Consider the following 14,083-nt stretch of genomic DNA (forward strand, 5'->3'; position numbering starts at 1 on the left):
AGAAAATTAATATTATTTAACTCAGTCTGAAGATGAGGTATTTGAATAATAAAGTGTTTAAGTTACTTCAAAGGCTACAAAGCTAGTGATTGATGGAGCTTGCATTTGGCCCCCAAGGCATCCAAGCTGGCAATGCTGCGCACACATCACTAGGTTCTGGTTGAATCCTGATCAGCCTGGAACCTAAGCTTATGTCTTCTCACCTAGAATGGTTTCACCCCCATGTGAGGTCTGTGTCCTTCATGATCTAGGGAACACCTTATGCAAGATGCTACATGGTCCATCTTACAGCTGTGAGATGGTCTAGTGCAATGACTAAGAACATAGCTTTGCATCAGACAGATCAGGTTGAAATATTGACTCATGGTTGTGACTTCTAAGTCACTTATTTAACTTTTCTGGGATTCAGTTTCTTTTCTGTAATTGAGGGCAACATCATCTATCAGGTGAGGGTGGAGGAAACATTAAAACCGGATGCAGTCACTCTGTAAATTGGTGGCAACCAGTAAGTCTTTAATTGTCTTTTATTGTTTTGTCTTTAATGGGGTTTTCTGGAAAATTTTATGGTTGCTTGGCTCTGTCTGTCCTGCCTTCTCTCAGCTTTCACCGAGTGAGGGCAATTTACTCAAATAACAATTGAGGGCCTGCTATGTCAGGCAGTATGCTGGGCACTTGCAGTAGAAAAATAAAGACAATCTTTGATCCCAAGGAGATTATTTGACTGGTAATAGTATCAGATACCCCCAAAATAACTACAATAGAATGTGATAATAAAGGCCTGAATATTGTACGTACCATGGGAGCAAAGAAAAAAAAAAAAACAAATTCTACTGGGAAGCTGTCAAGAAAAGCTCACAGATGTGCATGAGCAAGGCACACCAAATCCTGTATCCCTTTCTCAATGGGAAAGGGCAGGACAGCATTTCTCTGGTCCTTAATGAGCAGTGTGCCAGCTAAAAGCAGGAATGTCACCTGTGGCTGGACTAGTCATTGCATTCCCAGGTTCATCTGCAAGAGAAATGGCAAGATGTCTCTATCCAAAAGATAACAGCTCTCTAAAGAGCACATACGTTCAGATTTAAGGTTTCTAACTTCTATTTGCTGTTCCTGAGGCTACTTCTTTCCTTGCTAAGAGATTCCATCCCAATGAGTTCCGTTGGAGGAAAAGATAGACACGAATCCCTTCCAGGAACCCTGATTTGCTTTTGTCCTTGTCACTGAAAACACATCTTTCATGTGAGATTCTGCCTTCAGCTCCACCAGTCAACCAAGAACCCAGACAGCCCCAGTTGCTCCTGCAGCAGTTTCCTTGGCAACCAGGGCCAGTCCAGAGAGCTCAACAACTCGCAGTGGGACCATGTGAAGCTCTTGGCTTTTAAATAGTAAGAGACCACACTGGAGACTCCGTGTCCTGGACAAATATCAACCCTGCTGCCATCATTTTGTATTTGTAGAGCACCTTTCATCTGGGTGCCTCAAAGCAGGAATGCTTTCACACATGGCATGGGTCTTAGCTTATTGAGATGAATGTCATCGTTATTTCCACTGAAGAAAAATCAAAGGATTCTGCAACGGACTTCTTTGTCCTCCTTATCTCCTCCCACCTTTCTTTTTTTCTTTTTCTTTTTAAACCAATACTCCTGGCACCCTCTTGCAGTTTCTCTTTTCAGTTGTCTGAAAATGACACAACTAAAGAGCCAGAGTCAAGATCACAGGATTTTATACAGTTCTCCAATCACTGCGGCCCCACTGATCTTCCATAGTCATCTGAGCTGAACCCGACTGGTGCCCAAAGAAGGGGTCAGGACTTTGTTCCCTGTGCCAACCACTGTTCATACCTGGGGTATTCTTAAGAAGCACTAAGAATGAAAAATTGAGGGTCCTGTTTAGCAAATAAAACTTGCCAAGCAAGGCTCATTTGGAGTAGGACATCTCTATTTGTTAGTGTCTACTCAGGGACTGTGTTAAACAGTGAATTTTGATCCAGTCAGTCTGGAGTGGGGCTTGAGGTTCTGTATTTCTGAAAAGTTCCCAAGCTGCTACGGTTGCTGCTGCTGCTGCTTCTCAGCTATTCAGAGGACTGGGCTTTGAGTAGGAAGGGCTCAGGCTCTGAGTGAACAAGAAGGAAAAGCACATCTTTCATTCTTGTAGGGTTTTATATACTTTAAAGCACTTTTACATACATATATTCCTGTTCCCCACAAGATATTAATCTAATTAGAATGTCATTATTATAGTTCAAGCTAGAATATTATTGTTATGACTCTTATTAATACATGAGTGCACATACATTAGAAGTTACAGAGTTGCAAAAGGCTTCAACAAGAACTATCTGTACCGATGATGCATCTCCAGAAACTTCCACATTCATACTCAAGTAGACTTTGCTGCTCTGACCTGATATTTATTGACTTTTGTCCAGAATGACTGACATTCTATAACACTGACGAGAACAGAGATGTCAGGGAATAGCCTCTTTCCAAATAAGTCTACTTAGAATGTCAGAATGTGACCTTACGTGGGACAAGATTCTTTGTAGACATAGTTAAGGCAAGGATCTTGAAATATGATCATCCTGATTTAGGGCAAGTCTTATGTCCTATGACAAATGTCCTTCTAAGAGACCGAATAGGAGAAGACAGAGGAGCCCAGGCAGAAAGGCACATGAAGATGGTGACAGAGATTGGATTGACTCTGCCACAAGACAATGAAACTGGAGGGAATGTGGTCCTATTGACACCTTGATTTTGGATTTCTGGACTCCAGAAATGTAAAATGATAAAAGTCTGTTTTACCCCACAAATTTTGTGGTGATGTGTTACAACCTTAGGAAACTAGTATACTAGTTTCCTTCTCACAAAACTTCTCACAAAACTTCCAACAGTTAAAATTATCTGGCCTTGAGAATCTTCCTCAGTGCTGCTAATTCTTGAACTCTGCTAGTGTCCAGACACTTGGCCTCTGCTTGATGGGGCTATGTGGTGTTTGGGGCAAGTGACATTGATCCTGGGGACAGGAATAACTTACAACTACATATATGAACTGATAGGGGTTCTCTGACAAAGCACATTTGGTGACTGAAAATGAACTGCTCTAGTCTTTTTTTTTTTTTTTGACCTGTAATCTATAACTTTAATGTAATTTCACAAACATCTATATCTAATGATGCACTGAATGGTTAAGGAAGGAGAGCCAAAATTCAGAATTCATTCAACAATAGGGACTTCTGACTAATTCTTAATGGAGATAAAGATGAAAAATATTTGGGCATGTTCATAATCACGAAATATCTAGGCTCTAATGCATATGGTTTATATCACGCAGAACACTATTTCCTGTAAATTTTGTCCTTAAGGCTTAGTCCTATCTGTTTTTCCACACCCAAGACTTCCACAGTACTATTTCCCCCTGAGGTCAATCAGTCTTTGGAGTCATCCAGGAGCTGCACGAAGTACTGCTGCCATCTTGTGGCCAGGGAGCGTCACCACGCCGATTAGTTTCCTATGGTACTAGTTTTCACCAACAGAGGGCCGGGACTCAGAAACCCTGGTGTATAATTTTGAGCTTTTGGCATTTACTTAGTGCGGCAGAGAGACAGATTTCTTTTGAAACAGAAAATTGAGAAAAGCCATATAATAAAACTATTATTTGCCTCTTAATATAGCAGTGGAAATGCACAAAAATTATACAACCTCCAGGAGGTGAAAACATGCTGCTAGATATATTATTTTGAATTTGTAATTTTTCTTCTAGTCTCTGTTCGCCCTGTGCTGTACTGGTAGCCGAAAGGCTTCTGGGGTGAGGGGATGATGGGGGTCAGAATTTTAGGATGCTAGCTAATAACCAACCTGCTGTTTGGCTTCCTAATACCTTTGGAGAAAAGAGGCCACCTTACCTCCAATGTGTGGATTTTTGTTTAATTGTTTAACCCTCTACCAACTAAGTTTCTGATTGTCTAATTTCCTGGGAAAGGGGATTTATATAGGCCAGAGTCAGATTGGTTCTGTGGATACTACTAGATTAAAAGAATCACCCTTAGTCTCCGAGTAACTTTTCACAAAAGTGGAATTTGCCTGACTGAGCCATACCTACTTCTACCTTTCCCAAAACTCAATAAAAATGCCAAGCAAATTAAAGTTCAGAACTATGGTTGGAGCAAGAGTAAAGGTTCTGGGATCTGTCTGTTACCTCCATTCTCCTCCTCTCACCACTGCTAGAGATAGGCTCAAAGACTATTTCTTAGTTCTTTAGAATGTAATTTGGAAAACTCTCATCAAAAGTATTCCAGCTATTGCCCTTCTCGGACTATTCCCTGAAGACCTTAAAAGAGCATACTACAGGGATACTGCCACATCGATGTTCATAGCAGCACAATTCACAATAGCTAGACTGTGGAACTAACCTGATGCCCTTCAATAGATGAATGGATAAAAAAATGTGGCATTTATACACAATGGAGTATTATGCAGCACTAAAAAATGACAAAATCATGGAATTTGCAGGGAAATGGATGGCACTAGAGCAGATTATGCTAAGTGAAGCTAGCCAATCCCTAAAAAACAAATGACAAATGTCTTCTTTGATATAATGAGAGCAACTAAGAACAGAGCAGGGAGGAAGAGCAGGAGGAAAAGATTAACATTAAACAGAGACATGAGGTGGGAGGGAATGGGAGAGAAAAGGGAAATTGCATGGAAATGGAAGGAGACCCTCATTGTTATACGAAATTACATATAAGAGGTTGTGAGGGGAATGGGAAAATAAACAAGGAGAGAAATGAATTACAGTAGATGGGATAGAAAGAGAAGATGGGAGGGGAGGGGAGGGAGGATAGTAGAGGATAGGAAAGGTAGCAGAATACAACAGTCACTAATAGGGCTTTATGTAAAAATGTGGATGTGTAACCGATGTGATTCTGCAATCTGTATTTGGGGTAAAATGGGAGTTCATAACCCACTTGAATCTAATGTATGAAATATGATATGTCAAGAGCTTTGCAATGTTTTGAACAACCAATAAAAAAAAAGTATTTCAAAGGAAAATAAATGAGTTCCTCAGATGTTACCGAAGGGGTAATAACTTATCAATTTTCATCAAATGAATCAGAAAAGTAAATGCATAGAAAAACATGACTGATTTCATCTGTGTGTTGCTCTTGGGAGATAGGAAGTCTCTGATGGCAACTACAAGTATCTGCTTTTTAGGCCTGAGCACAAACACCTTCCAACTCAAAGTGAGCTCTGACAGACGCTACTACTTGGTACTTTGTTTCCTTCATTCCTTCATTCACTGGGACAGACACTGTTAATGGCGCATTAGAATCCCTGTTCCTTTTTCTGGGAGTTCACACCCTCCCTCACAATGAGGTGAAGCCACGTGACTGAATTCCTGTTGATGGAATGTTAACAATTGTCGCTTCAGAGCTGGCCGGTAATCATCCTGGGAGCATGCTCCTCTGCTTTCTTAGTCTAGATGGCTACACTGAAGCCAATTTGTGCAGAGCCTAGAAGTCATGTATTAGGGACACCAGGGTCCCCTTCCATCTGAGTCCCCAAATAGTGTGTAAAAAAGGGCCATTTCTGTTCATCTGTTCACTGTCCCAATTGTGTCTGCCAGGAAGAAATGAATTTTATTGAGTTGGGGCTATGATACATTTGGGGCCCTACTTTTTATAGTGATTACCCTCCCCCAACAAATACATCTTCCTAAAAAGTACCAAGCACCAAGTATGTGGGAAGGTAGGTTTACACATTTATTAAAGGAGTCATAAGTAGTAAGAGCTATAGAAGGTTGCAAACTGCCCCCACCACTACATGGTCTGTCCCTGCCTGCTTTTCTAGCTTCTTTGATCTCAGTATTTCATTCACTGTGGCCTACTTTTGATTCTTAGTGCGCTACATTATCTCCTGTCTCTCGCCTTTGCACAGGCTTCCTTTGCTAGGAACATCTTATACTCCTCTTTACTCCTCTCAACTCCAATTTTTACTTCTTTAAGAAAGCTTTCACAGCCTAGCCACACCAGTCTCTCAAATTGCAGGTTCCTTTAGGGCAGGGCTCCTTTTCATTTTCTGTGACATTATAGGGTTGATTACTTGGTGATTTATTAGTATAAAACATTTAATAATTTTTTTTTTTTTTGGATAAATAAGTTCTAAAGGGATCCATCCTCACCCAACTCCTCCTGGACTTTCCTTACTTATTCTGTCACTACTTTTATCATCCATCTCAAGAATAACTGAACACAGTTATGTGTTGCTTAATGATGAGGATATGTCCTGAGATATGCAATTGTTAGACTTTCTTCTTTGTGCAAACATCATTGAATGTATTTACATGAACCTGGATGGTATACCCAATACACACCTAGGCTGTGTGGTATACACTGTCAGTTTTGCAATCCGTTGCTGATCTAAAATATCATTTTGTGCCACATGATTATCTTTTGAAACCTGGAAAATGGTGGTACACAGCAGAAATAAAGTCACTTTGGGTGTATGTAATCCATAGCTTGTTTGTATTTGTTCAGTTTGAGGTGCTGGATCATTGGGAGATGTCGAAACGGTCTGGCACTTAAGTCTGTTAGGTGGAGAATTTGTAGGTCTACTGATGAAGATAGAGGCAACAATTGAAGTCTTGAGATAAATAAAATGTGAAAGGAGAAGAAAAAGGCGAAGAGGTTAGAATCTTGTGGTAACCAAGAACAAGGATTTTTCAGGAATCTGCAACTTACTCAGCTTGGTATTTCACTCAGTGCCTCCCACAATAATTACACCTCGTGGTTGCTGAAGAGGACCTGAGGTAAAGAAGGATGGCGTAGTAGTTTTGCTATAGTATAGCTCTGTAACAAACCTCCACATCTCAGTGATGTTTGACACAATATATATTTTTTAATCTTGTCCTCATATTTGGAGGTCAACTGGGGCAGCTCTGATTTAGGCTGGGAGTTAGGTTCAGGTCTGTCCTACATGTCCTTCACTCAAGGTCCAGGTTGAAGAGCAGTGCCTACTTGCCCGAAATCCTTCCCATGGAGAATGGCCTTTGCTTATGTCACATCCACTAACTTCTTGAAATACACCATGTGGCTAAGTGTGTGCTCTACTGAGGTACTGCAAAACCACATGCGACAGGTATGGGTGTAGAATCCTATTAGAAGAAGTATGAATTTGGAACAAAATCCATCCTCCTTCAAAGTTAGAAAATAGGACAATGAGGAGAGAAAATTTTCTAAGGAGGAAACCTTCCATAGTAAACACAGAAGAGTCAATAACCATGCTGAGAAAAGACATTTTTTTTTTTTTTTGGCATTTGTTAGCAGTTAAGATAGCATTTAGGAGATCATTTCAGCAAATGGTGGGAACACAGACCAGATGGCAATAGGGTAGCATTGCCAGACTTAGCAAATAAAATATTGGATGACCAGTTAAATTTTCATTTCAGATAAACAGTTAATTAAAAATTACATTTAAATTTAAGAATTTGTTGTTTGTTTAAAAGTCAAATTTAATGGGCACCCTGTATTTAATCTGGCAAACCTTAATGCTGAGGAACAAATGAGATGCAGGTGGGGTACTGGCTGCAGGGTAGGAAAGACCCTTTTGGAGAAGTCAGTGATGAAGGAAGAAGAGAGGTAAGCTGGAAGGTCTATACAGTTAGAAAGAGTTCTATTGGCAGTGAAGACCTGGCTCTGAATGCCAGAGACCATCACACATATTCAAGGTGTGTGAGTGTGTGTAACACTTCCCACACTGAGAGCTTATAACATAAAATTTCAGCTATAATTGGACACAGTAGCACAATAGCATCTTTTTCTTCTTTGTGGTGATTAAATAGCAACAACAAGATTTGGACCCAAGGTCTGAGTTCAGAGTAACCTGCATAAATAAGGAAAATTATAGAATTGTCATTATGCTATGGCTATGACATTGGTCATGTTTTGCTTACACATGGGAAGTGTGCAGACTTGGGTGTGTTGCTCCCTCTAGAGAGGCCTCAGATGGAATACTAGGCAGGCTGTGTAAAGGCCTGATGGTGTCTCAGTGCCTCTGAGGACAAGGAAAGCTGCGCAGAGATGAAGAGTGGTGAAGTGTATTTTGGAAGCAAACAACATAAAAGTCATAATAAATACTCAGAACTCTACTGGACTAGAATTCCAGCGTGATCAGTTCAAACCCAGATGTAGATTTGTAAGAGATATAAAATGGAAGGGTATTGTTGCATTGGGACAAGGAGTCACATAAGGGTACTCAAAAGACAATTAGAACTTAAACCAAAGGATAAGTCTGGGACCTTGATAAAGGAAATTTCATCTGCTTTATTCATGCTGTCCCTGCATCCAATGTGGGTTTCTTTTAGGGGGATTCGTGGGGGCAGGTTACCGGGGATTGAACTCAGGGGCACTCAACCACTGAGCCACATCACCAGTCCTACCTATTTTGTATTTCATTTAGAGACAGGGTCTCTAAATGAAATACAAAATAGGACTGGTGATGTGGCTTGCTTAGTGCCTTGCTTTTGTTGAGGCTGGCTTTGAATTCGTGATCCTCCTGCCTAGGCCTCCTGAGCTGCTGGGATTACAGGTGTGCACCACTGTGCCCGGCTCTGATGTTTTTGATGTTTGGAAATGCAATATGGTGAGAGGTGGACACAGAAGAGAAAAACCTTAGGCATGGGGTTCAAGAGGTGAAGAAGAGCGCATCAGCCCCCTTCTCACCACCATGGTGATGGTAGAGCCATTCAGGTAATACATAGGAGACCAGATAAGGCCAGAGCTGCCTTGTGGCAGAAGAATGGATTGGTGTTGAGTTCAGATTAATTTTCCTGAAAATTATTCCCACCTGGCAGGTTCTTCAATCTTTAGCTCTAGTTCAACTGTCAGCAGTTGGGGGAGGACACAGAGATTGTGTAGCAGGCAGGCTTCTGAGTTGGTCAAACCAGCTATTACAGTTCAGCAGCATGAGCTATGATCTTCTCTCAGCTTCTCTATGCTATGTATCCTTATGTGTAAAGTAGGGATCAGAATAGTGCTGATCTCATGGAATTTATGTGAAGGATTAAATATAACACCATTATCCTTTATATACAAATGAAATATGTCATCTTAATTATTTCTTTTATAGTGATATCTTTTAATAGGGAGCTTTTTAAAGACAGGCTCAATGTTGTTGTTGTTTTTTTTTTTTTAATAATCTGAGCACTTAAGCCCTTAATAATGTTGGCTAACTATAATCAAATCATGTACCTCAGGCTGAGATTTCAAGAACTGAGTTGCCAGAGTGAGCAAGAAACTATGAAGACCTAGCAAATTGCTTTGCCTTTCCATGGTACAGACTCTGAAATCTCAGAACCGTGCAGCTTTCTCTGATTTGATGAGATCACTGCTTTTCTGTTCCTGCCTAGACATTTTGGAACTGCCTGTAGTTACCCCCCCCCCCATTTCAGTGACGTGCCCTCACCCTCCCGGTTACGTGCCATCTTAATGCATACATATTTCACAGATTTACTCTTGACAGTTTTTAAACAAACCATCAGTTGCTTTGGCCTCCCATTGACCTGGCCTTATAGACAATTTCACATCTTATAGATCAAACAATTGGATGACTTCATAGGTAAAAGTCAATCAATTGTTTTAAAAACTATAAACGATGGGTGGTGTCATATCTTAAATTGTTGCCTTGTCTCAAATTTGGCTTATTTCACTTTATGAAGATAAAGTATGGTCTATAGAAAGTGGATACTAGATCTCAAGGTTTTTTTTATTATAATGTGACATAAAGTTAGTGCTTACCAAGATTTTTTGATTATGAAACATTTGAATACACTTTTAGAGAAATCTAGAGGTCATAAAATGAAATTAATAAAGCTAATAATTTATTGTTCTACTTTTGCAGATATGTTCACTCCCTAAGAGTCTATTGAAGATGACTGAGTGAATGCATTGGTCATCTTGTTAAGCTGGCATACTCTAAGGCAGGATTCTATAAACTAGTTTAGGACCCAGAAGGAACAGATGGAAAAGGGAACCAGGTACTAAGATGAGAGGTGCAGGCATTGATATTCTGGTATATCACATCACCAGAAATGATTTGGCAATTGGACAACAGAGTTGTCTCTTTTATTAACACATTCAGACAGCAGCAGAAAAACAACCTTCCATTTGATTCTTACTGAGATTTATTGTTTTTAATAATGCCACTTTTCAGAAGTTTATAGTCATGTGCTCACGTAGACAGGCTGACAAAGTGAAAACTTGTATGTGATGCAAAGTACCTTTTGGGCCGTAGATTAAGACATAGATAGTGCAGTGACAAGTCAAGTCAAATGCCCGCAGCAGACAACAAATCCCAGCCTCCCCTTCCCATGCTCTGGCTCCCATTTTGCACCATTGAACCCACAATGGAAACCTGGCAAAACATAGAACACAGATGGCTACTGACTGACATGAAAAGTAAATTTTATTAAACATGTTTACATACATGAGTTGGAAGTTCATTTAAAAGCACAGGGGAGTGTTAAGACAAGTGGTCAAAATAGAAAGATACTATCCAATTATAATCATTTGATTGTTGGCCACTAAGACAGAACGGAATCTAGTAGAAGTGCACCAATGCTTCAGCTCCTCCTGCTCAGCCTGGTGAGCAGTGGTCAATCTGTGCCCTGTGGAATGATGGGCAGATAATTCTGGCATGTGTAAATAATAATAAATAATTCACTTGGTGCAGGCAGTATGTCTATGGATTAAAACCTAGTGTGTACACAGTGTCTACATGTGTTACAGCCCCACAGTAGGAATCTACACCAAAATATTTATTAGAAGGAATTTGGTCCATACTACATCACGTTTTCCAGAGGGTAAAAAATAAAGTCCATCTATAGACATTTCACCCCAGACCCAGACTGAGTCTGGCTAAAACCTGCAAAATGTCTATAACAAAAATGGATGGCTTAGATTTCTTGGTTATTTTAGTATAGTAATTATAGTAATTAACGAGCAAACTGTACAAGTACATGCAACATACAAGCTGGCCTATGTGGAACTAACATACGTTATTAAATAACCTTTGTTTCTTTTTTTTTTTTTTTTTTACAAAACGTGCATGCAGCTTTGAACAGTTCCAAGTCATGCTGCTCTATTTGTGTAATCACAAAACTGAATGACTCGTAAAAGGAGGGAGAACATATCAATGCACCTGCAGAGCCTGCAGTTTGTAGCACATATACAGAATGTCACAGGGGAACATCAAGGCCAAGGAAAACTCAAATGAAGGAAATGCAAGTTGAAATTTGACTTTGTTTTATTTTCTCCCAAAAAAGTAAGATACTTTGCATTAAAAAAATCAAGCTTTGTGCTTGCATCGACCTCAAAGAAATGTAAACTAAAATTCAATAAAAACATTAGTTTAGTGCAGAATATTTCAACTGGAATTTCCAGTGGCATACTGAACAGCTCATACCGTGCTCTTTCCAGGGCAGATGAAGGTGTCTACACCGAGGCATGGCTGAGAAGCCTGGGTGTAACTGACAGTGTCTTAGGCTCAAGTCTATTTCTAGTCACCATTCTGGGAAGTCAAAAGTACGTTTTGTACACATGAGCATATTTTCTTTTGATATCAGGAAGAAAAAGGCATTACAAGGAGGGTTTTCAAAGTACAATTATGTGGTAAGTTTTAGTCCCCAGCATTAGTTGCAGATTAACTTAAAAGTCTTCCATGCGAAACAATGGAAAACACAAATTAATTTTCTGGAATGCAAACGGATATGTTCCTCATTTAAAAAGTAACTATGTGATAATTTATTCTGGAAGATAACTTTTTGTCTTTTGGATTTTCACACGTAAGACTTTGAAGAACTATAACATGAAAGTCAATGGAAAGCTTAATTGGCCTCACCTCATCTATCTCTTGAACACTTGGGGGAGATGCTACAGAGACTGCTTCAGCCCTTTTTTTTTTTTTGGATACTTTTGGAAAAAGAAAGGAAGGGTCTCTGTTAGCATTACAAAGCCTATTTGGATATAGTAAAAAAAAAAACAACAACAGTGGAAATAACAAATACAGTGAGAACAAATCAAAACAATAACTCAAGAAACCCAACACCAACAAACAACACACAAATAACCAAAACATACAAAAGAACAAAAAACCTTCTTAAACACCAGGGAAATAACACTGCGTGTGGCCTGTGCAGAAATGTGTAAAATACAACTTTTCATAGAGTGAGAGTTTCCAGTTTGTTCAATTTGGTGTATGTGCATGTGTGTGTGCAAGTGTGTGTATGTGTGTGTGTATGTGTGTGTGTGTGTGTGTGTGTGTGTATGAACTTGAAGTTTCCTCTTTTTCTATTTGTTAGAAGCATCAGTGACTCTCACTGGCACATTGATTCTCACTGTAATTTGATAGATTGCCTTGTTCTGTCATATGAAGCCATGTTTGAAACAACAATTGGGACATATTATTGAAAAACTACTACAAGCAAAACACAAGTTGATTGTCTGTCTCCAACAATGCTTTTGATCATGAAATATCTGGTATCCTGAAAGGTAGAGTTTTATTGGAATGACTCTGGTATGAGTTCACTATGATCGAATGCAGGGAGGCCCAGTTGAACTTTCCAGAGATGATTGGGAAGCCCGGCGGGTTAGGGGAGTGACTGTGGGGTCCACCAGTGATGAAGGTGGGAACAATTTGTACCATCCAATGACCATGCTGGAGAGATCAAGTTCTTCCAACAAGATTTGAGCCACACCCATGAAACATTTATGGTCCATTCTGCCATAGTCTCCCCACACAATCACCTGTAGAGACACAGAAACGCAACATATTTGAACTTTTTCTCTTTCACATGGTTGATGGGTTCAACACATCTATTCAGTAAACATGGGCCAGTCAGTGAAGGAGAAGAAATGCATTCAACTCCAAGGAGGAAGCATAGATAAGAAGAATTACTAATGTTATGGTGCTTAGAAACACTTGGCAATACTTTCAAATTTGAAAGAATGAGAGTATTATTATCCTAGTCAGTGAGAAGTGTTATCTATATAAGCTGTGCTAAAGAAATAAAGATCTATTAAAATTAGCATACTACAGTGACACAGTCACATCAATGTTTATAGAAGCTCAATTCACAATAGCTAAAGTATAGAACCAACCTAGGTACCCTTCAACAGATGAATGGATAAGAAAATGTGGTCTATATATACATAATGAAATACTACTCAGCCATAAAGAAGAATGAAATTTGCTGGTACACAGATGGGAATTGGAGATTATCATGCTAAGTAAAATAAGCCAATCCCAAAGAACCAAAGGATGAATGTTTTCTCTGATATGTGGATACTAACTCACAATAAAGGGGGTGGGTAGGGAAGAATAGAAGTACTTTGGATTAGACAAAGGGGGATGAAGGTAAGGGAGGGGGAATGGGAATAGGAAAGATAGAGAATGAATTGGACATTACTATCCTGTGTGCATATATGATTACACAACCAATGTAATCTACATCATGTACAACCAGAAGAATGAGAAGATATACCCCATATATGTAAAATATGTCAAAATATATTCTACTATTATGTATAACTAATAAGAACAAATAAAAATATAAAATTATGTAAATTCAACATCTTTCTTGTATAAATACTATCTAATAAGCAATGTAAATGACTATATAGTTCTAAAAAGTAAAATTTTTGACCTTGGAGGGCAAAGCAAACAATTTAACTCAGGGTACCAATGAGTGCATGCACCATCGGTATATAAAAATAATAACATTATTTACTTCACTTTTTTATATTATAGACTTGGTAGTAAAGTGAAAGATTGAAAAATGACTGTGAGCTGGTGGTACCTTTTGAGGATTTGCTTAACAATTTTGATTTGATAGGACGTTAATAAGTAGTTGGCTCATTGATAGGTATTGCAATCTGGATGCTCTCCCACTGCTGTTGGGTAAGCTTTCCATCACATGTAACGCCCAGGCTCTATGAACATTCTTCAGTTATCCATCAAGGTTCTCTACTGAATGCATTCAACTGCTTTACACAAAGGGTTGGTGAATCCTGCCATTGCAACTTACTGAGTAACTTTCC

General features: G+C 39.3%; 1 protein-coding gene across 36 annotated transcripts in view; it reads right to left on the reverse strand.

Annotated features, from left to right (window-relative positions):
- Positions 1 to 12,571: 12,571 nt before the first annotated feature.
- Positions 12,572 to 14,083, reverse strand: part of Rims1 (regulating synaptic membrane exocytosis 1) — a 442,859-nt gene continuing 441,347 nt past the window's right edge. For all 36 annotated transcript variants that reach the window (XM_026391365.2, XM_026391404.2, XM_026391390.2 and 33 more), the window contains one exon: positions 12,572 to 12,790. In XM_026391365.2, coding sequence (XP_026247150.2) covers positions 12,572 to 12,790 — 219 coding nt within the window. The remainder of the gene's footprint in view (positions 12,791 to 14,083) is intronic.

This window comes from Urocitellus parryii, chromosome 8 (genome assembly GCF_045843805.1).
Source record: "Urocitellus parryii isolate mUroPar1 chromosome 8, mUroPar1.hap1, whole genome shotgun sequence".
In the NCBI taxonomy this organism is placed as follows: Eukaryota; Metazoa; Chordata; class Mammalia; order Rodentia; family Sciuridae; genus Urocitellus; species Urocitellus parryii.